The 21,708-nt window shown below is 43.7% G+C and overlaps 1 protein-coding gene across 2 annotated transcripts in view; it reads right to left on the bottom strand.

Moving 5' to 3' along the window:
- Positions 1–21,708, bottom strand: part of LOC115137267 (RING finger protein 24-like) — a 62,210-nt gene that overhangs the window by 25,834 nt on the left and 14,668 nt on the right. Inside the window, exons 1-2 of one of the 2 annotated variants that reach the window (XM_029673475.2) lie at positions 4,597–4,832; positions 101–250 (exon numbers count right to left, since the gene is read on the bottom strand). In XM_029673475.2, the coding sequence (XP_029529335.1) occupies positions 101–250; positions 4,597–4,613 (167 nt within the window). In that variant the 5' untranslated portion in view covers positions 4,614–4,832. Of the gene's footprint in view, positions 1–100; positions 251–4,596; positions 4,833–21,708 lie in introns of those variants that run through there. The other variant, XM_029673476.2, reaches the window with a different exon arrangement.

Here is a 21,708-nt window from a genome sequence, read left to right as displayed (position 1 = left end):
CTGGCACCGGTGCAAGGAAACCTAAAAACAAATCAAGATTTTCAAAGGAGACTATAGAAACTAGCCTATGTCAACTAGGAGGTAGCAGTGTGGATCATACCTTATCAAGTAGCAACAGAAGAGAAGGCTGAGAATGAAGACAAAGATGGCGGTCCCAAACACCACAATGTAGATGTTGAGAGGAAGGTTCTGAAACCCGATATTAGGCATCCTGAAACTGTAGTGCTGGAAATCGGAGCTCATGGATATCCTGCAACGAGAGAGAGAGAGAAAGAGAGAGAGAGAGAAAGAGATGGATTAGGGGATGTGGTAAAGTGATAGATTGACCACAGGACTGTATGTGACTATTGGGCTGAGAGTACTGCACAATTTCTCATAGCCAGCAGAAATCTTAGAGCGTTGGACTAGCAGCCGAAAGGTTGCAAGTTCAAATCCCCGAGCTGACAAGGTACAAATCTGTCGTTCTGCCCCTGAACAGGCAGTTAACCCACTGTTCCTAGGCCGTCATTGTAAAGAAGAATTTGTTCTTAACTGACTTGCCTAGTTAAATAAAGGTAAAAAAATAAAAAAGGCTTCCAGCCTGCCACATGATGACAATAGGTAGGGTGAATTGACGAGAACAGGCCACCATGATCATATACATTTGTTAGTTGCGTAATATCTGAGGTAGGCCTATTCCAGATCTTGCACATATTAGTCTTTATTAGTACAGTGACAATGTAATTTCCTAGGTTGTTGTTAACAAATGCGCTGTTGAAAATTGTGTTTTACCTACCGGAGACAACTCATCTGGCTATACCTGCTGATCGGGGCTTACATTAGATTTTATTGTTCAAGATCACCACCATAATAGCACTGCATGTTGAAGTGGGATGAGAAGAGAAGCTCACGCTGTAAAAATCTCCAAAATGGTCAAAACCACTCGATTTTAAAAGGTTCACCTAATTTCAGTTGATGTAACAATACAAAAGTGTAGAGCAGGGGTATTTGTCTCTAATCCTATGAGGTGGTTTGCTGGTTTTCTGTTCTACCTGATAAATAATTGCACCCACTTAGTGTCCCAGGTCAAATAAAGTTTAAATAATAAATAAATTCAATTCTGGACCTCGAAGCTAGATCCACTGCAATTTTTCATTGTTCTCCTCTAAATCAGGGCCTGATTCAAACTAGGCAAGTCAGTTAAGAACAAATTCTTATTTACAATGACTGCCTACCCCGGCCAAACCCTCCCCTAACCCGGACGACGCTGAGCCAATTGTGCGCCGTCCTATGGGGCTACCAATCATGGCCGCCTGTGATACAGCCTGGGATCGAACCTGGGTCTGTGGTGACGCCTCTAGCACAGCGATGCAGTGCCTTAGACCGCTGCGCCAGACAAAAGAGTTCACAGCGATTTGGATGGTACAATGATTCTCTACACCCTTTAAACTCTTAGGGACAGAGTGACGCCAGTGCCATAGACCGCTGCGCCACTTGGTCCATAAGAGTTTGAGGGGTGTAGAGAATCATTGTACCATCTAAATCGCTGTAAAATATATTTTCAGTAACCAAAATATTGTATTTTCAGTGGTTTGAAGCTAGTGTACAAATTCGAAAGTAAAAGACGCAGAAGAACATAAACACGGAAAGCATCAAAAATAGCGCACATACTGCTTCTTAGACATGCTTTCCATGCGAATGAGTATATAAACGTGAGTTATAGATCCATCTATACACAAAAGTATGTGGACACCCTTTCAAATTAGTGGACTCCTATTTTCAGCCACACCCATTGCTGACAGGTGTATAAAATCGAGCACATTGGCAGTAGAATGGCCTTACTGAAGAGCTCAGTGACTTTCAACAGGACACCGTCACCTTTCCAACAAGTCAGTTGTCAAATTTCTGACCTGCTCAACTGTACATGCTGTTATTGTGAAGTGGAGCAACAACGACTCAGCTAGTAGGCCACACAAGCTCACAGAAAAGGACCGGCGAGTGCTGAAGTCGTCTGTCCTTGGTTGCAACACGCACTACCGAGTTCCAAACTGCCTCTGGAAGCAACGTCAGAACAAGAACTGTTCGTCGGGGGCTTCATGAAATGCGTCTCCATAGCAGGGCAGCTACAAGCCTAAGATCACCATGCACAGTGCCAAGCGTCGGCTGGAGTGGTGTAAAGCTCGCCGCCATTGGGAGCAGTGGAAAAGCGTTCTCTGGAATGATGAATCACGCTTCACCATCTGGCAGTCTGCAGGGATGCAAACTGGTGAGGGCCCAAAAAAGGTGTCACTTTATTTTGTTGCACCGAAACAACGCAAAACAAATCCCTTCTACGGGGAAATGCAGGTTAACTAATTAAACAATAAAGAATTGTGTGTGTGTGTAAAATAAAAAGTGCTTAATGTGAACCTAACTCACAGCTAAAAAAATGTTATTTGTTGCCTAGACTTTACTGCAATTGATCCAAGTCTTGAAAAAAACAAAAACAGTACACTAATATTGCAGTTAGCCAAGGCAGCCTTTATAATAGAACGCTTGTGACCACACACACACAGCTAAATATTGCACTTGGGAAAAAACAGAGTAGAAATAGAATGAAACAGGCATTTTATTTTTGCTCTATTACAGTGGATACTATTAGATACTATAGACATCGATCAAGTGCACAAGGCTACATGTGTCCAAAAATAATGTTCACTGAGTAAAAAAATCCCCCCTCATTATAATCCCCCCCTCACTCACACAGAAGTGTTACTGTCGAGCTCAACACAACGAAAAGCAATATCTTTGGGCTACTCTGCAGGTTATTACATTGCACACTTTCTGCCTGTGGACACCTGTTCTACAATGTGCCAGCAGCAGAGCATGAGACCCTTTGTTGGCATAATTTATCTCTTTCAGGCAGAGAGAACACTTGGCATACCCCTTTTTTAGCCACTGTATTGAACAAGTGAGAAAGAGGGAAAGTGTGTGGTGTTTCTTTCACCTCTATAGGTTTCTCTGGCTAACTTAGCTAACGGATCATTTGATCCAGATAGCATTTTAAGAAACGTTATCTTGCTAACAATACTTGTTCCACCGCACTTTATCCCTCACCTCAAATTTTCCAAATGCCAGTTGTTTTTCGGTTACAGCTCATGAAGTAAGCTTCATCGCCTTTCTCACCCCCGTCTCCGTGGTCAGGAGACCGAGCTCTTCGTTGTTGTTCAGGGGACTCATTGCTGTAAATGGCAAACTGCCTTTCTACTCTCTGCTGTCTTTCCAGAGCAGATGTTGTAACTAGCAAATTGGTCGTCTCTTCTCTTTTCAGTCGCGTGCTGCATTCTGCTGTTACGATTTGCTGAGCCTTGGATACAGCCAGTATTGTTCCAAACACACTTCAAAAGCCCCCCTAGTTTGCATCCCTGAGTCCGAGAGACGAATCTGGGTTTGGCGGATGCCAGGAGAACACTATCTGCCGGAATACATACGGCCAACTGTAAAGTTTGGTGGAGGAGGAATAATGGTCTGGGGCTGTTTTTCATGGTTTGGGCCCCTTCGATCTAGTGAAGGGAAGTCTTAACGCTTACTGCATACAATTACATTTTAGACATTTCCGCGCTTCCAACATTGTGGCAATAGCTTGGGAAAAGGTCATTTCCTGTTTCAGCATGACAATTTCCCCGTGCACAAAGCACATACTTTTGGTGGAGTATTCAATTTAGTCAGGTCACCCAAAAAGTTGGGGTGAATTCCAAAGTTGTGCTATATATTATTTGGTTGTCATAGCTAATTGTTTAAGATAAATAAATTACTAGCGCAAACAGTGCACAAACGACAAGTTAATTAGTGGGTGATGGTAATTTCAGAGTTTTTTTTAACATACATTGCTTCTCTAATCTGATAGTGTGGTTTAAGCCAGTCAAGTGTGTTTGTTTACAAAGATGCACAACAAGCAAAAACGGGAGCTTCTTGAGGTGAGTCACTCCTGCGGCGCAACTTAAGTGAGGTGAACAAGTTCCACTTGTATGAAATTCAAAACTTATATATTTTACAACTATTAAGTGAACTATCTAAGATTTTCCAAATTAACTCATTCCAGCTGGGTTTTGCTAAATGGCCAACGTTAGCTTGCAAGATCAAGCTTCTTGGTGACAGCAACAGAGACAATCCCCTCCTAGATGAAGATCCCTGCGGTCTAATATTTGTTTTATGTGTGCTGCAAACTGTGTTTAGAGATACTTGCATTACTTTATGAGATGTCTTAGTAGAAAATGTTTGCATGCGCTCGTTAGCGTTTACCTAGCATCCCCTATGGGGATTCCTTAGTTCATGTTAGCATTCTGGTAAATACATTTTTTGGGGGGGGCTTTTTTGGAAAGAAAACTGCACCCCTTGTGTGCACTACCGGTAATAATGTATATCCTGGGATGGCACAGGCACAGTAAGAAGGTAGGAAATTGGATAGAGCCCAACTCTATACACACACACACACACACACAGAGAGTTTACAGTTACTCCTCCCTATACAGCCAAGCCAACAGACATAATAAACCATAAACCCTGTCTTCCGCACACACTGTCTACGTCCAGAGGACACACTCATTAACCCACACACACACACACACACACACTCACCCGCGTGGTGCCTTCATAGTGTTGAGCGGAACCCAATCTTTAAATCTATAACTCTGAGAACGGCAGCGCTGGGAAGAGGCTCAGCCTTTGTTCATTTTCCTTTTCCCCTTGTCACACACACTGCGACCACGAATGGTAGTAATAACACCATCACAATTTAACACCCTCAGTCTCCCTAGCTTAGCCGCTAGGCTGGTATGCGGTCATAAACACTGCTGCCCTCTCGGTTGGGCTCAAATCTGCCCCCCCCTGCTCTGCTAGTATGCTGTGGCCCCACGCCAACCTCACAATCTTTCTATATCAAAACGAGGCCACGACTGGAAAGTCTGGTTATCGCCACTTAGCTGGGCTCCCAAACACACTGGTTCCACATGGCCCTTTGACATACACATTCCAGAAGCAAACACACACACACAAACTCTGGGGTAAAATTAAACCCATAAGATCAGACCAGGGCCTAAAATTAACTTGTTGGTCCAGCAGCCACCGTGGTAGGTCTAATTTACTTGAAACTAAAAAGTCTACTGAAGTGAGACTCTGTCCTTGTTTTTCTTGGCTATTTACCTTGTTTTGTTCACAAGCTCGGTTGTTTTTCAATGTTTGAGTTGAGTTTCAACTGTTAGGGAAGAGAAGGAAAATGGCGCCGGAAGAAATGGCAGCAGTTTAACGGGCGCCTAACCAATTGTGTTATTATGTGGGGGTTTTCTCGTGTTATTTGCAACTTATTTTGTACATAATGTTTCTGCCACTGTATCTTACGGCAAAAAAAAGAGCTTCTGAATATCAGGACAGCGATCACTCACCTCGGATTAGACAGATTTTTTCTTCAACAAGCAGGATGCACAGGATGAACTTCAGACACCCGACAAGGCCAACATCCCCATCATTGGCAGGGGAAAGAGACGCAGGTACAGAGGACACAGAGCAGGGTGCCTCGTAAGGATACCCCAACGGCAAGTGGGAAATCTGCCTTCACCGTCAGTATTACTTACCAACATGGATATTCAGCTTGCGGCAGATTGTGCATATTTGTAAACAGCTGGAGCACAAAATCTAAGGAAGTCTCTAGATTTTGCTCACCTGAAGTAGAGGATCTCACGATAAGCTGTAGACCACACTATTTGCCAAGAGAGTTTTCATCTATATTTGTCGTAGCTGTTTATTGACCACCACAGACGGATTCCTGCACTAAGACCGCACTCAGTCAGCTGTATAAGGAAATGAGCAAACAGGAAACCGTTCACCCAGAGGCGACGCTCCTAGCGGCCGGGGACTTTAATGCAGGGAAACTTAAATTATTTTTACCAACATTTCTATCAGCATGTTAAATGCGCAACCAGAGGGAAAACCATTCTAGATCACTTGTACTCCACACAGAGACGCATACAAAGCTCTCCCTCGCCCTCCATTCGGCAAATCTGACCACAATTTTAACCTCCTGATTCCTGCATACAAGCAAAAATTAAAGCAGGAAGCACCAGTGACTCAGTCTAAAAAAAAGTGGTCAGATGAAGCAGATGCTAAACTACAGGACTGTTTTGCTAGCACAAACTGGAATATGTTCAGGGATTCTTCCGATGCCATCGAGTACACCACATTAGTCACTGGCTTCATCAATAAGTTTATTGAGGACGTCGTCCCCACAGTGACTGTGCATACATATCCTACCAGAAGCCATGGATTACAGGTGACATTCGCACTGAGCTAAAAGGGTAAAGCCACCACTTTCAAGGTGCGGGACTCTAACCCGGAAGCTTAAAAGAAACCTGCTATGCCCTCCGATGAACCATCAAACAGGCAAAGCGCCAATACAGGACTAAGATTGAATCGTACTACACCGGCTCCGACGCTCGTCTTATGTGGCAGGGCCTGCAAACTCTTACATGCTACAATGGGAAGCACAGCCGCGAGCTGCCCAGTGACACGAGCCTACCAGACGAGCTAAATCACTTCTATGTTTGCTTCGAGGCAAGCAACACCGAGGCATGCATGAGAGCATCAGCCGTTCCGGACGACTGTGTGATCTCGCTCTCCGTAGCCGACGTGAGGAAGATCTTTAAACAGGTCAACATTCACAAGGCCATGGGGCCAGATGGATTAAAAGGATGTGTGCTCCGGAAATGTGCTGACCAACTGGCAGGTGTCTTCACTGACATTTTCAACAGGTCCCTGATTGAGTCTGTAATACCAACATGTTTCAAGCAGACCAACCATAGTCCCTGTGCCCAAGAACACTAAGGTAACCTGCCTAAATTACTAAAGACCCGTAGCACTCACGTCCGTAGCCATGAAGAGCTTTGAAAGACTAGTAAATGGCTCACATTAACACCATTATCCCAGAAACCTTAGACCCACTCCAATTTGCCTAACGCCCAAACAGATCCACAGATGATGCCATCTCTATTGCACTCCACACTGCCCTTTCCCACCTGGATAAAAGGAACACCTATGTGAGAATTCTATTAATTGACTACAGCTCAGCGTTCAAAACCACAGTGCCCTCTAAGCTCATCACTAAGCTAAGGATCCTGGGACTAAACACCTCCCTCTGCAACTGGATCCTTGACTTCCTGAAGGGCCGCCCCCAGGTGGCGAGGGTAGGTAGCAACACATCTGCTACGCTCATCCTCAACACTGGAGCCCCTCAGGGGTGTGTTCTCAGTCCCCTCGTGTACTCCCTGTTCACCCACGGCTGTGTGGCCAGGCATGACTCCAACACCATCATTAAGTTTGCAGACGACACAACAGTGGTAGGACTGATCACTGACAACGACGAGACTGACCTCCTCCCTACAGGCTGAGACCTGGCCGGGTGGTGCCAGAATAGCAACCTATCCCTCAACATAATCAAGACAAAAAAGATGATTGTGGACTACAGGGAAAGGAAGACCGAGCACGCCCCCATTCTCATCAACGGAGCTGTAGTGGAGCATGTTGAGAGCTTCAAGTTCCTTGGGGTCCACATCACCAACAAACTAGAATGGTCCAAACTAGAGGTCGACTGATTATGATTTTTCAATGCCGGTACCGATTATTGGAGGACCAAAAAAGCCGATACCGATTAAAATCGGCCGATTTGTATTTATTTATTTATTTGTAATAATGACAATTACAACAATACCGAATGAACACTTATTTTAACTTAATATAATACATCAATAAAATCAATTTAGCCTCAAGTAAATAATGAAACATGTTCAATTTGGTTTAAATAATGCAAAAACAAAGTGTTGGAGAAGAAAGTAAAAGTGCAATATGTGCCATGTAAGAAAGCTAACGTTTCAGTTCCTTGCTCAGAACATGAGAACATGAGTCTTCAATATTCCCATGTAAGAAGTTTTAGGTTGTAGTTATATGAATTATAGGACTATTTCCCTCTATACCATTTCTATTTCACTAACCTTTGACTAATGGATGTTCTTATAGGCACTTTAGTATTGCCAGTGTAACAGTATAGCTTCCGTCCCTCTCCTCGCTCCTCCCTGGGCTCGAACCAGCAACACAACGAAAACAGCCACCATCGAAGCAGCGTTAGCCATGCAGAGGAAGGGAAACAACTACTAGAAGGCTCAGAGCGAGTGACATTTGAAACGATATTAGCGCGCGCTAACTAGCTAACCATTTCACTTCGGTTACACCAGCCTCATCTCGGGAGTTGATAGGCTTGAAGTCATAAACAGCGCAATGCTTGACGCACAACAAAGAGCTCCTGGCAAAATGCACGAAAGTGCTGTTTGAATGAATGTTTACGCGCCTGCTTCTGCCTACCACCGCTCAGTCAGATACTTAGATACTTGTATGCTCAGTCACATTATATGCGACGCAGGACACGCTAGTAATATCATCAATCATGTGTAGTTAACTAGTGATTATGATTGATTGTTTTTTATAAGATAAGTTTAATGCTAGCTAGCAACTTACCTTGGCTTACAGGCAGTCTCCTTGTGGAGTGCAACGAGAGAAAGGCAGGTCGTTATTGCGTTGGACGAGTTAACTGTAAGGTTGCAAGATCGGGTCCCCCGAGCTGACAAGGTCAAAATCTGTTGCTCTGCCCCTGAACGAGGCAGTTAACCTGTTCAACCTATGGGGGCGCTATGTCATTATTGGATAAAAAGACGTGCCCGTTTTAATCGCAATATTTTGTCACGAAAAGATGCTCGACTATGCATGGAATTGACAGCCTTGGAAAGACAAAACTCTGACGCCTCCAAAACTGCAAAGATATTATCTGTGAGTGCCCCAGAACTAATGCTACAGGCGAAACCAAGATGAAGTTTCATACAGGAAATGCCCCAGATTCTGAAGGCGCTGTGTTCCAATGTCTCCTTATATGGCTGTGAATGCGCCAGGAATGAGCCTGCGGTTTCTGTCTATTCCCCGAGGTGTCTGCAGCATTGTGACGTGTTTGTAGGCATATCATTGGAAGATTGACCATAAGAGACTACATTTACCTGGTGTCCCGCCCAGTGTCCTGTGTGCGTAATCTGTAGGTCCATGCGCGTTCCATTTCTTCAGAAGAGAAAGTAAACTGCCACGATGGATTTTATCGTCGATAGATATGTGAAAAAGACCTTGAGGATTGATTCTAAACATCGGTTTGCCATGTTTCTGTCGATATTATGGAGTTAATTTGGAAAAAAGTTCACGTTTTAATGACTTAATATATATATATATATTTTTTTTTTTTCTCCCCAAATGTGATGAACAAAACGGAGCGATTAGTCGACACAAATAATATTTTTTGTAAAAACGGAACATTTGCTATCTGAGAGTCTCCTCATTGAAAACATCTGAAGTTCTTCAAAGGTAAATGATTTTATTTGAATGCTTTTCTGGTTTTTGTGGAAAATGTTGCATGGTGAAAGAGAGGCATAATACGATGCTAGGCTATCAATACTGTTACACAAATGCTTGTTTAGCTATGGTTCAAAAGCATATTTTGAACATCTGAGATGACAGTGTTGTTAACAAAAGGCTAAGCTTGAGAGCAAATAGATTAATTTCATTTCATTTGCGATTTTCATGAATAGTTAACGTTGCGTTATGGTAATGAGCTTGAGGCTGTAGTCACGATACCGGATCCGGGATGGCTCGACGCAAGAAGTTAACCCACCGTTCCTAGGCCGTCATTGAAAATAAGAATGTGTTATTAACTGACTTGCCTAGTTAAATAAAATAAAAAATTTAAAACGGCAAATCGGCCATTCCACAAATCTGCCCTCAAGTGCTAATCCAAGGTCTTTAAAAATATATACATATCTTTTTTACAAATTTTACCTCAATATGGCCTCATTCGACGACTCCCTATTCCGGTTGATCTAAACAGCCTCTTGATCTACAGCTGAGGGAGGCATTACTATTGTACTACTAATGAAGGATGCTTAAGGAGGCCTACTACAGCAGTACTTCCAATGGGCAGCCTGGCTGACAGGTCAAGATCATCCATTTCCTCCAACCCCCCTCACTGCTGTCATAGCCTAGTTCATGGTCTTGGCAAAATGAATGCCCCCCCCCCCCCAAAAAAAAAAAAAAATGGTAAAAGGAACACCTCTTGGCACAACGCCTTTCCCCTATTTGACCTAGATATTGTGTATATGTATTGATATGTAGATTGTGTGTGTCATTTAAACAATATGTATGTAGGTCTGTCCTTGAGATGTTCTTGTCTATTAATGTTCTGTACCATGTCATGTTTCATGTTTGTGTGGACCACAGGAAGAGTAGCTGCTGCTTTTGCAACAGCTAATGGGGATCCTAATAAAATACCAATAAACAAATTATTTGGACAGTGAAGACATTGTATTTCTGTAACAGGGCATATTTAATTTCTGTTTTATAGATACTGGCTTAATTTCTAATCTATGCCACAGTCCGAGGACAAGTGACTCTTAGTGACTTGATACAGAAACCAACAAAAAGCCTAACTGCCTTATTTTCTGCAGTGATATAGAGATAGACAGGATCACTATATCGGACAGAATCTCTGTCCATGGCAATTTGACTGGAAACCCTTCTAGCGATTCTACTTCTGTGGGTATTATATATAGACCCAAAGGCAACTATGACGGCTAGTCTAGGGCTACTTGGAGACATTGTTTTGTGTTAATCCAATCTAAACTCAGCAAAAAAAGAAACGTCCTCTCACTGCCAACTGTGTTTATATTCAGCAAATGTAACATGTAAATGTTTGTATGAACATAACTAGCTAGATTCAACAACTGAGACATAAACTGAACAAGTTCCACAGACGTGTGACTAACAGAAATGGAATAATGTGTCCCTGAATAAAGTAACAGTCAGTATCTGGTGTGGCCACCAGCTGCATTAACCTCTTGAAACTAGGGTGCACTATTTTATTTTTGGAAAAATAACATCCCAAAGTAAACGGCCTATTTCTCAGGACCAGATGCTAGAATATGCATATAATTGACAGCTTAGGATAGAAAACACTCTAAAGTTTCCAAAACTGTCAAAATATTGTCTGTGAGTATAACAGAACTGATATTGCAAGCGAAAACCTGAGGAAAATCCAATCAGGAAGTGCCTCTTATTTTGAAACCGTTGTGTTCCTACGCATCCCGATTGGCCATTGAAAGGGATATCAACCAGATTCCTTTTTCTACGTATTCCCTAAGGCAGGGGTGTCAAACTCAAATACCCAGTGGGCCAAAATGTAAAACCTGAACAAAGTCAAGGGCCAACATTGAACAAATTAACCTTTTAATATGGACCCAAACAAGTTTTGCTTTAACATTGAATATGGAACAAGCATCGCTTATTACCATACAATATATCATTTAATAGTGGAGACATGCAAAATCGAATTTCAAATGAAAAAACACATCAATGGCATTCATTTATTAAATAAATCAAATTTAAATAAAAATTGTATGCCTCTTTTCTATTTGCAGCCTTCTGATTTAAATACCAAAATAAACTTTTTCCACTGGCTAATAATTTTACAAATAAAATGATAATAAATCAATCAACCATTCAAGCCCATGCCTTGTAGCAAGAAAAAGTGCATAAAGAAAACGTTAATTATTGCACACTGGTCTAATCTGATGTGCCCAAGCCAGATACCTGGCATCTCTTCTTGGATGCTAGTTCATCAATGTCTGGGCTCAAGCTCTGAGCTGAAGAAATCCTCAGTATCGAGCGAAGATGTTCATCAGTCAGACGTCTCCTGTGAGTTGTTTTGGTCATCTTCATCGAGGAGAAAAGTTGCTCGCATAGATAAGTGCTGCCGAACATGGAGAGCATCTGAGCAGCTTGGGTGCGGAGCTGAGGCATTGTGTCAGGGATGAACCGTGGAAACTGTGCGGCGCCCACAGCATCATACTTTGACTTCAGCGTGTCGTTGCACTGGAGTTCAATCAGCTCCATTTGGATGTTGGTTGGTGCATTTTCCACATCAACTGCGAAGGGATTACTAAGCAGTTCAAACTTGCATTTCTGGGCATCGAAGTCGGCAAATCGCCGGCTAAACTCAGCGGCGAGAACACTGAGTTTTTCAGCAAACTGTGCGCATGGGAACACGGCGGTAGAGATCTGCGCTTTTATGGATTAGCAGCAGGGAAAATGGCAAGGGTTTCCTTGCAGCATCTGATTCTCCCACAGGCACAGTTTAGTTTTGAAGGCCCTCACTGCAGCGTACATGTCTGTGATGATGCGCCCCGCCCCTGAAGCTGCAGGTTCAGCGCATCGAGATGGCTCGAGATGTCACAGAGAAAGGCCAGCTCACACAGGAACTTTTGCTCCCGGAGCTCTGCTGTATCCTTCCCTTTGGTTTCCAGGAATTGACATATTTCCTCACGCAGCTCGAAACATCTGTTCAGTACTTTTCCTCTGCTTAGCCATCTCACCTCTGTGTGATACGGCACGTCTGCGTATTCCGAACCACACTCCTCCAGAAAAGATTTAAACTGGCGGTGATTTAGACCTTTGGCTCTTATAAAGTTAACTACCTGTGTTACTGTGGTCATAACATGTTCCATCTTTAGGGCTTTGGCACACAGTGCTTCCTGATGTATGATGCAGTGGTAAACAGTTAGCTCACCTGCACAGTTCTCTTCCCGCATCTTCTCCCGAACCATGCCCACCAGTCCACTCTTTTTACCGCACATCGCTGGCGCACCATCTGTCGTTAATCCAACGAGTTTATCCCACGGCAGCTTTATTTCAGTTACACATTTGGAAACCTCCTCAAAGATTTCCTTTCCTGTGGTTGTGCCATGCATTGATTTGAATCCTAATAGCTCCTCCGTAACACACAGATTTGAGTCCACTCCACGGATGAAGACTGACAGCTGAGCAGTATCAGATGCGTCGCAGCTCTCATCCACAGCGAGGGAGAACGCAACAAAATCTTTTCCCTTTTCCATCAGCTGGTCATACAGATTGGTGGCAAGATCACATGTGCGATCAGCTACTGTGTTCCTGCTCAGGCTCACGTTTGAAAATGCTTGTTTTTTCTCTGGGCATACGAGGTCACAAACCTTCATCATGCACTTTTTCATGAACTCTCCCTCATTAAAGGGCCGGGCTGATTTTGCGATCTCTGCTGCCACTATATAACTAGCCTTTACAGCAGCCTCGCTTTGTGATGTGGCTTTTTAAACATATTCTGTTGTGAAACCAAACTTCTTTTCATCTCCTCTACTTTCTGGCTCCTTTGAGTCATGTCCAGGTCCTTGTATTTGTCATGGTGTTTCGTTTCATAGTGTCGTCTAATGTTGTACTCCTTACTTACAGCCACGTTGACTCCACAAACAAGACAAACAGGTTTGTCTTTTACATATGTAAACAGATATTCTGCCTCCCACTTGTCCAGAAAGCTCCTGTTTTCTGCCTTTCTTTTCGCCATTTTTGGGAAGGGTTAGCTCGCTGACAGTTGTAGCGTCTATGTTGCTATGACTACTGTCACAGAGGAGAGAGCGTTTCTGGGTCCTGTCCTGATTGGCGCGCGAAAACAGCAGAGCATTATGGGATTCGTAGTATTAGTGGTGAATGCGCTGTATAATACCGGCTCTAGTAGTAATTTGGTATTGTCTCGCGGGCCAAATATAATTACCCCGCGGGCCAAATTTGGCCCACGGGCCAGAGTTTGACACCCATGCCCTAAGGTGTCTACAGCCTTTAGACGTAGTTTCACGCCTTTATGTTGAAGAATTAACGTAAACGACTACATTGCGTAAGTGGCCAGCTGAGGGCTCTCAGAGTGATTTTTGCGTAAAAGACAGAGGTAGTAATTTTTCCTCTCGCTCCTACTGAAAAGCCAATTGTCCCGGTTGATATATTATTGAGTAGATATTTGAAAAACACCTTGAGGCTTGATTATAAAAAACATTTGCCATGTTTGTCGATATTATGGATATAATTTTGACATTTTTTCAGCGTTGTCGTGACCGCTATTTCCGGTGGATTTCTCAACATAACGTGACCAACAAACGGAGGTAGTTTGGGTATAAAAATCATCTTTATGGAACAAAAGGAATATTTGCTGTCTAACTGGGAGTCTCGTCAGTGAAAACAAAGGTAAACGGTTCATTTGATTGCTTTTCCGATTTTCGTGACCAAGCTTCCTGCTGCTAGCTGGACATAATGCTATGCTAGGCTATCGATACACTTACACAAACGCTTGTCTTGCTTTGGCTGTAAAGCATAATTTCAAAATCTGAGATGACAGGGTGATTAACAAAAGGCTAAGCTGTGTTTCGCTATATTTCACTTGTGATTTCATGAATATAAATATTTTCAAGTAATATTTTTTGACCGTTGCGCTATGCTAATTAGTGTAGTTGATGACAATTCTCCCGGATCCGGGATGGGTAGTTCCAAGAGTTAAGTACTGCAGTGCATCTCCTCCTCATGGACTGCACCAGATTTGCCAGTTCTTGCTGAGATGTTACCCCACTCTTCCACCAAGTTCCCGGACATTTCTGCGTGGGGGGGTCGTCTTCCCTGTAACGCACAGCATTGAGATCGCCTGCAATGACAACAAGCTCAGTCCATTGACACCTCCCCATGCCACCCCCCACCTCGATCCAGCTCCAGAGTACAGGCCTCAGGGTAACGCTCATTCCTTCGATGATAAACGCAAATCCAACCATCCCCCCTGGTGAGACAAAACCGCGACTCGTCAGTGAAGAGCACTTTTCGCTAGTTCTGTCTGGTCCAGCGACGGTGGGTTTGTGCCCATAGGCGATGTTGGTGCCAGTGATGTCTGGTGAGGACCTGCCTTACAACAGCCCTACAAGCCCTCAGTCCAGCCTCTCTCAGCCTATTGCAGAGAGTCTGAGCACTGATGGAGGGATTGTGCGTTCCTGGTGTAACTCGGGCAGTTGTTGTTGCCATCCTGTACCTGTCTCTCAGGTGTGATGTTCGGATGTACCGATCCTGTGCAGGTGTTGTTACAAGTGGTCTGCCACTGCGAGGACGATCAACTGTCCGTCCCCTCTCCCTGTAGCGCTGTCTTAGGCGTCTCACAGTACGGACATTGCAATTTATTGCTCTGGTCACATCTGCAGTCCTCATGCCCCCTTGCAGCATGCCTAAGGCACGTTCACGCAGATGAGCAGGGACCCTGGGCATCTTTCTTTTAGTGTTTTTAGAAAGGCCTCTTAGGGTCCTAAGTTTCCATAACTGTGACCTTAATTGCCTAATCTTTTAGTGTCTTAAAGACCGTTCCACAGGTGCATGTTCATTAATTATGTATGGTTCATTGAACAAGCATGGGAAAGTGTTTAAACCCTTTAAAATGAAGATCTGTGAAGTTATTTGGATTTTCTCTCATTTTCTTTGAAAGACAGGGTCCTGAAAAAGGGACGTTTCTTTTTTTGCTGAGTTTATATATTTAGCCCAGATGGATAACAATTAGCTCCACTATCGCCTTGTTTGGACTGGGCTTGGCTCACCCTAAGAGTAGTTCTGCTGTGGCTCTAGTTGGATCCGGCAGTGGAACTCTCTCCCTCTGAACAATGTTGAGAAACACACACAGACACACACACACACGAGCCTGCGCAAGCTTGCTGAGACAAAGGCTGTGTCTGTCTGGACTGGCAGAGCCACGCGTCGTTATGCAACACCCACCGTGTAAACGTTGTTGGGTGGGTGCCAATGCCATGGCAGGCAAGCAGCACTCAGATATGATTACTCATTTCTTTATGAAGGGACTGTTATAACTTATGACTGAGGTAGACTAGAAGGTGTGTGTGGAGGAGCAGTTTGTTTTTACGACTGGTGTCCCGGGTAGCATACTGTGATTTTTTTTCAGAGTTTTATGGATTGACCATTAGGCGATTTGCGGTCATTAAAGCTTAGTCAGTGTAAAAAAAAACAGATTGTAGCTACAAGAGGACTTGAATACAAAAGACAATTTCAGTCCTTGACCAACTGTCCGAGGCCCCAGACTATCATCTCAAAATGGTGGACTTCTTACCACTACATTCCCAAAAATCTAGCCTATTACAGTTAGGCATGATTTATGATTGATGTTAAGTTGATTAAAAAGCTACGTTTTCACCACGTGTGGTGACACACAGAGGACATACAGGACACGGCTTCGATTCAATTGATGTAAGATCTGGCCGTTCAGGTCTTGGCCTACAGTGGCAAGAAAAAGTACCCTTTGGAATTAACTGGATTTCTGCATACATTGACAATAGACAAACTGTGCTTAAACTAATAACACAAATTATTGTATTTTTCTCGTCTATATTGAATACATAATTTAAACATTCACAGTGTAGGTTGGGAAAAGTATGTGAACCCCTAGGCTAATGACTTCTCCAAAAGCGAATTGGAGTCAGGAGTCAGCTAACCTGGAGTCCAATCAATGAGAAGAGATTTGTTGTTTAGAGCTGCCTTGCCCTATAAAAAAACCTCCCCTGATGTGAGCCAAGCCTCGAACAAAACAGATCTCAGAAGACTTAAGATTAAGAATTGTTGACTTGCATAAAGCTAGAAAGGGTTACAAAAGTATCTCTAAAAACTTCGATGTTCATCAAGTCCACAGTAAGACAAATTGTCTATAAATGGAGAAAGTTCAGCACTGTTGCTACTCTCCCTATGAGTGGCCGTCCTGCAAAGATGCAAGAGCAGAATGCTCAGTGAGGTTAAGAAGAATCCTGGAGTGTCAGCTACAGAAAAGACTTACTAACATCTACATACGTAAAACACTAAACAAGAATGGTGTTCATGGGAGGACACCACGGAAGTCACTGCTGCCCAAAAAAAACATTTCTGCACGTCTGAAGTTTGCAAAAGTGCACCTGGATGTTCCACAGCGCTACTGGAAAAATATTCTGTGGACAGATGTATGGAATTGTTTGGAAGGAACACACAACACTAGGTGTGGAGAAAAAAAAGGCACAGCACACCAACATCAAAACCTCATCCCAACTGTAAAGTATGGTGGAGGGAGCATCATGGTTTGAGGCTGCTTTGCTGCCTCAGGGCCTGGGCAGCTTGCTATCATTGACGGAAAAATGAATTCCCAGGTTTATCAAGACATTTTTCAGGAGAATGTTAGGCTATCTGTCCGCCAACAGAAGTTGGGTGATGCAACAGCACAACGACCCAAAACACAGAAGTAAATCAACAGTGTTCTGACCTCAACCCGATTGCGATGCTGTGGCATGACTTCAAGAGAGCAGTTCACACCAGACATCCCAAGAATATTGCTGAACTGAAACAGTTTTGTAAAGAGGAATGGTCCAAAATTCCTCCTGACCGTTGTACAGGTCTGATCCACAACTACAGAAAACGTTTGGTTGAAGTTATTGCTGCCAAAGGAGGGTCAACCAGTTATTAAATCCAAGGGTTACACGGTGTGTTCAATAAAGACATGAAAACGTATAATTGTTTGTTATTCATTTAAGCCGACTGTGTTTGTTGTGACCTAGATGATATCCTGATCAAATTTTATGACCAATTTATGCAGAAATCCAGGTATTTCTAAAGGGTTCACATACTCTTTCTTGCTACTGTAAATGTCAATGTAGCAGCTAAGTAGCCTAGTGGCTGTTCAAGTAGGGTGGGACGGGGTAAGGAGGGGTTGGGGAACGGGGCAGGGAAGAGCGGATTTTAAAGGCCTCTCTTGGGGATCTCTTCCAGAGTGATTTATAGAATCCCTCCCAGAACCCCTTCCTCCCCTCGTTGTGTCGCAGGCGGCTGTCGACCATCGGCCCCCTGCTAATGGACAGTATCAGGATTCGCTTAGTTAGATGGTCCCGGGTACACCCCGTCGTCCCGGCAACCCTACCCCGCCGCGGTAAACAACCGACGTCGTCCACAAAAGCACGTTTCAGGTGTCACTCAGGGCTGTATGTTGTCCTGCTATTGAATGGAGAAAAGAAATGAGAAGAAAATACTCAAACACACTATTGGCAGTCCTAATTCATCCCTTTTAAATTCTGTCACCGACTACCCTCTAAAAAGACTTTTTCTTCTTTCATCACTGGGATCTCTCAGTCTCTAAGCACATCCTTACAGGAGGTCGAAGAAGCCCAGGAAGTGGAGATACTGGTCCAGAGCCTGTGCCTCTCAGCACTGACAGCGACGGTCATTCACTGAAGGAGCAAACAGACAGAGAGACATCTCCTCTCAAATGGGCACTGACAGCTAGGGAGACTACGGCCTACAGCCAGTTACTGTGGGCCTGGAACACACAAATGCCTACAAATAAACGCACACTCACTCCAAGGATCAACGGACCTCACAACGTGGACCTTTATTCACATTTCCCTTGTTTGTACTGAATCAGGCCACTTTGAGGGGAAAAATCCAAAGTACACTTCATTTGCCTCACACAGTGCCAGAACAAAGCCAATTGAACTGACAGTCAGAGACAGAGGACTATTGACTGTATAAATTACAGAATCTACCGCTGACACCACTGCCCTCAAAAGGAAAGCACCTAAATGTCATCAGATCTCATCACAGAAAAGTACCTCAAATATCCTACAAAAAGGACCTGAAAATTCCCTAGCTCCTACTTCTCCTTTACTCAACACTCCATCCACCTCAGACTGGTTCCAATCCAAAATCTATTAGAGCATCTAAAAACACCTCCCATCTAGCCTCTCCTCCCTTCAAACTGGAAGGCCCTCTCAGCCAGGACAATACACAACAACCCCACAGCTCATAGTCGACTGGAGACAGGCTTGAGGAGGAGAGGGAAATGGGATTGTGCTTACAGACTAGCCTATATCTGCTCAATATAGGCCGTATATTCTCGCTAACTAGGCCAAGGCCAGTTCAGCCAAAAGCATTTTAATGGGAGGAACAAAGGCTTTGCCCTCTCATCGTTCTATGAGGTAACGGGTCCATCCTTACAGTAGTAGTTCGCATTTCAACATGTCGGTCGTGCCTCTCTCAGAGGACACTTATACAAGGCTCAGAGGATGATAAAGCCTTAAAAATAGACAGAGAGAGAACACGACGCACTCTGCAATGTGAGAAGCGGAGAACTGATAGCCAACTCGTTTTGAGAGAGTGTGATTTAAGGTGAGACAACGACAAGGCAAAAAAGGCTTTTGGTTGTTGGCTCTTTGTTTCAAAGGCTAACCTTTGAGAAGCTATGTAGCCTAAGCGCTTTGTGAGGTTAGATAAGGTGAGGGCTCTCTCTCTTTGGCAAGGCTCTTAACATTTGTAAAGAATAAATAGACATATTTTTAGTCTTCAAGGCTTGCAGTGTCTTTCAGGTTTCATTCCATATTGAATAATTTATTTAGACTAAACTAATTTGCTGACATTTCCACAAAAACCAGCAGCCACATTTCGACGATAGGCCCTCTGACGTAGGTTGTAGTTAAGCAGAGACGTTTTTTGAAAGATTCCTCAAGTGCTGCGGCCTTCAAGTGGGTTGCAATTTTTAACAAGTGGAGGTCTCAAATGACACAACCAACACCCTCTTCCCACAAGCCCCAGAACAGCTCGAAGTTCTTCCACAGGGCTTTTCTTACAGTAATTTACTCTTCTAGACCTTCTTCTACTCCCCTGCTCCAGCTTGTCCTGGGTGTCCTCAGGAGGTTACAGCAATGGAGATTCCTGCTGGACAGTGAAAGTGAAACCAGATCTGGTTTGAAGATAAATTCTTTGCCCTCTGTGTGATCCCATCGTACATTGATTTCAATAAGCCCTCCAACGTGGCTTGAGCGAAGTCTTTGACCATACGGAAATTGGACATTTGGCAATTATAAGGTATGGGGTTACTGAACCGATTTGTTTCAACAAAATAGTCCAAACGAATGCTCAAACAATTTAAATGTATTTAGTTAAGCACCATAAAACCACAGTATGCGATTCAGAAGTGTTGTATAGGAAGTAAGACCTGCCTTGTGTTTGCACACACACTCTCTGGAGTGCCTCTCAGCCATTGCCCAGCAGCCACCAACCAGCTGCCAATCCACAGGACTGTTCACAAATCATCTTAAAAGGGAAATAGATGGGCCAAAACACTTAAACAACACCTAGCCTAGCTAATGCCAAAACATACAGTAGCCAAAGCCTACTTAATGCCAAACTGGCTTTCAATAAAAACTAGCCTGCTTTATTGATTGCAATTTAGTCTAGTCAGACAACACTGAAAGGTGTGACAAATCTCAAAGCCTTGACCTGAACAAAAGTTTGACTACACAAATACACATGCAAAAGAGGGTGCATTTCTTATGCCACAGACTCAACCGTGAAGTCCCAGTCAGACATGTATTGGCTGCAGAGAAACAAGATCACCAGCACGGAGGGAAGGCCATTTCTCTAGTTAAAGTAGTGCTTCTCAAACACGTCCTTGGGCGCATTGACAGTTTCCCACATTTGATCTATTCCACCGCTTGCACACCTGGTTAAGGGCTTGATGATGATGGCTTGTTGACAAGCTGAATCAGGTGTGTTCGTCCTGGAATATATTAAATATGTGGATCGCCTGAGGTTCCCAGGACGAGGACTAGTATGAGAAACCGTTGACTAGAGTATGCCCAGGGATAAGGGATCTGATTACCTTGGCTGGGACTGGGTGACCTCAGGGTGAGGCCTCAGTAGTTTTCCCCTCGTTGCCGCCATGCGTTGGTCACATGGCGCTGCCCGCTGGTTCCTGGATTGCACCAGAGTAACCGCCCACACGGTAGGATGTTAGGTGCCAAGTGAGTAGTCCGGGATTATTGGGCAAGTTCATTTCCTTATTTTTGGAGGAAGTGGTGGTTTACTGGCAAGCTGTACCATTTAAACTGTTGGTTATCTCCACATTGCAGGTATCTAATTAATACGGCCATGAAGGCGCTATCTTTAGTGTGCATTCTTGGTTGCCCCCCCCCCCCAAGCAATAAATGTAATGGCTCAATTTGACACAAGTGTTGAAAAATCATTGCTTTCATACCTCAATCTGTCTGAATAAGCCACAACCCAAAATGCCCTTTGAAAGGCTCTAACAAAATGACCCCCCTTTTCTCCCTTGCATAACCCGTGGCTTTCTCAAATCACATTACAAGCCGGCATGGGGCCGTAATACCATATCCACTCTGAGCAGTGCCGTTCCGGCAAACTAAGGAACCCCAGACCAGAGCACATTGCCTTACACTGGACCTAAAATTAGAGGTGCCTGGAAGTCCCTCCCACCAGATAGCCAGCCAAGTAGATAGTCAGAAAGTGAAAGAAGAACCCTCATTGCATCTTTCCAGTAATTTTCCATTGCATTGGGCAGGGCCTAATACTAAGCAACAGGAATGGTCCAAAGCAGGGTAAGTCAGTGGCTTATCTAGACACAGCATCCATTTTCCAATGTGTCACATACACATGGTTAGCAGATGTTAAATCGAGTGTAGCTAAATGTGTGTGCTTCTAGTTCCAACAGCGCAGTAATATCTAACAAGTAATCTAACAATTCCCAACAACTACCCAATACACACAAATCTAAAAAGGGGTGAATGAGAATATGTACATATAAGTGTATGGATGAGCAATGGCCGAGCGGCATGGGCAAGGTGCAGTAGATGGTATAAAATACAGTATATACAAGTGATATGAGTAATGTAATATATGTAAACATTATTAAAGTGGCGTTATTTAAAGTGACTAGTGATCCACTTATTAAAGTGACCAGTGATTGGGTCTCCA

This window comes from Oncorhynchus nerka, linkage group LG11 (genome assembly GCF_034236695.1).
Source record: "Oncorhynchus nerka isolate Pitt River linkage group LG11, Oner_Uvic_2.0, whole genome shotgun sequence".
Lineage (NCBI taxonomy): Eukaryota > Metazoa > Chordata > Actinopteri > Salmoniformes > Salmonidae > Oncorhynchus > Oncorhynchus nerka.
The sequence above is the reverse complement of the archived record's forward strand: the minus strand, read 5'-3'. Positions and strand labels throughout refer to the sequence as shown.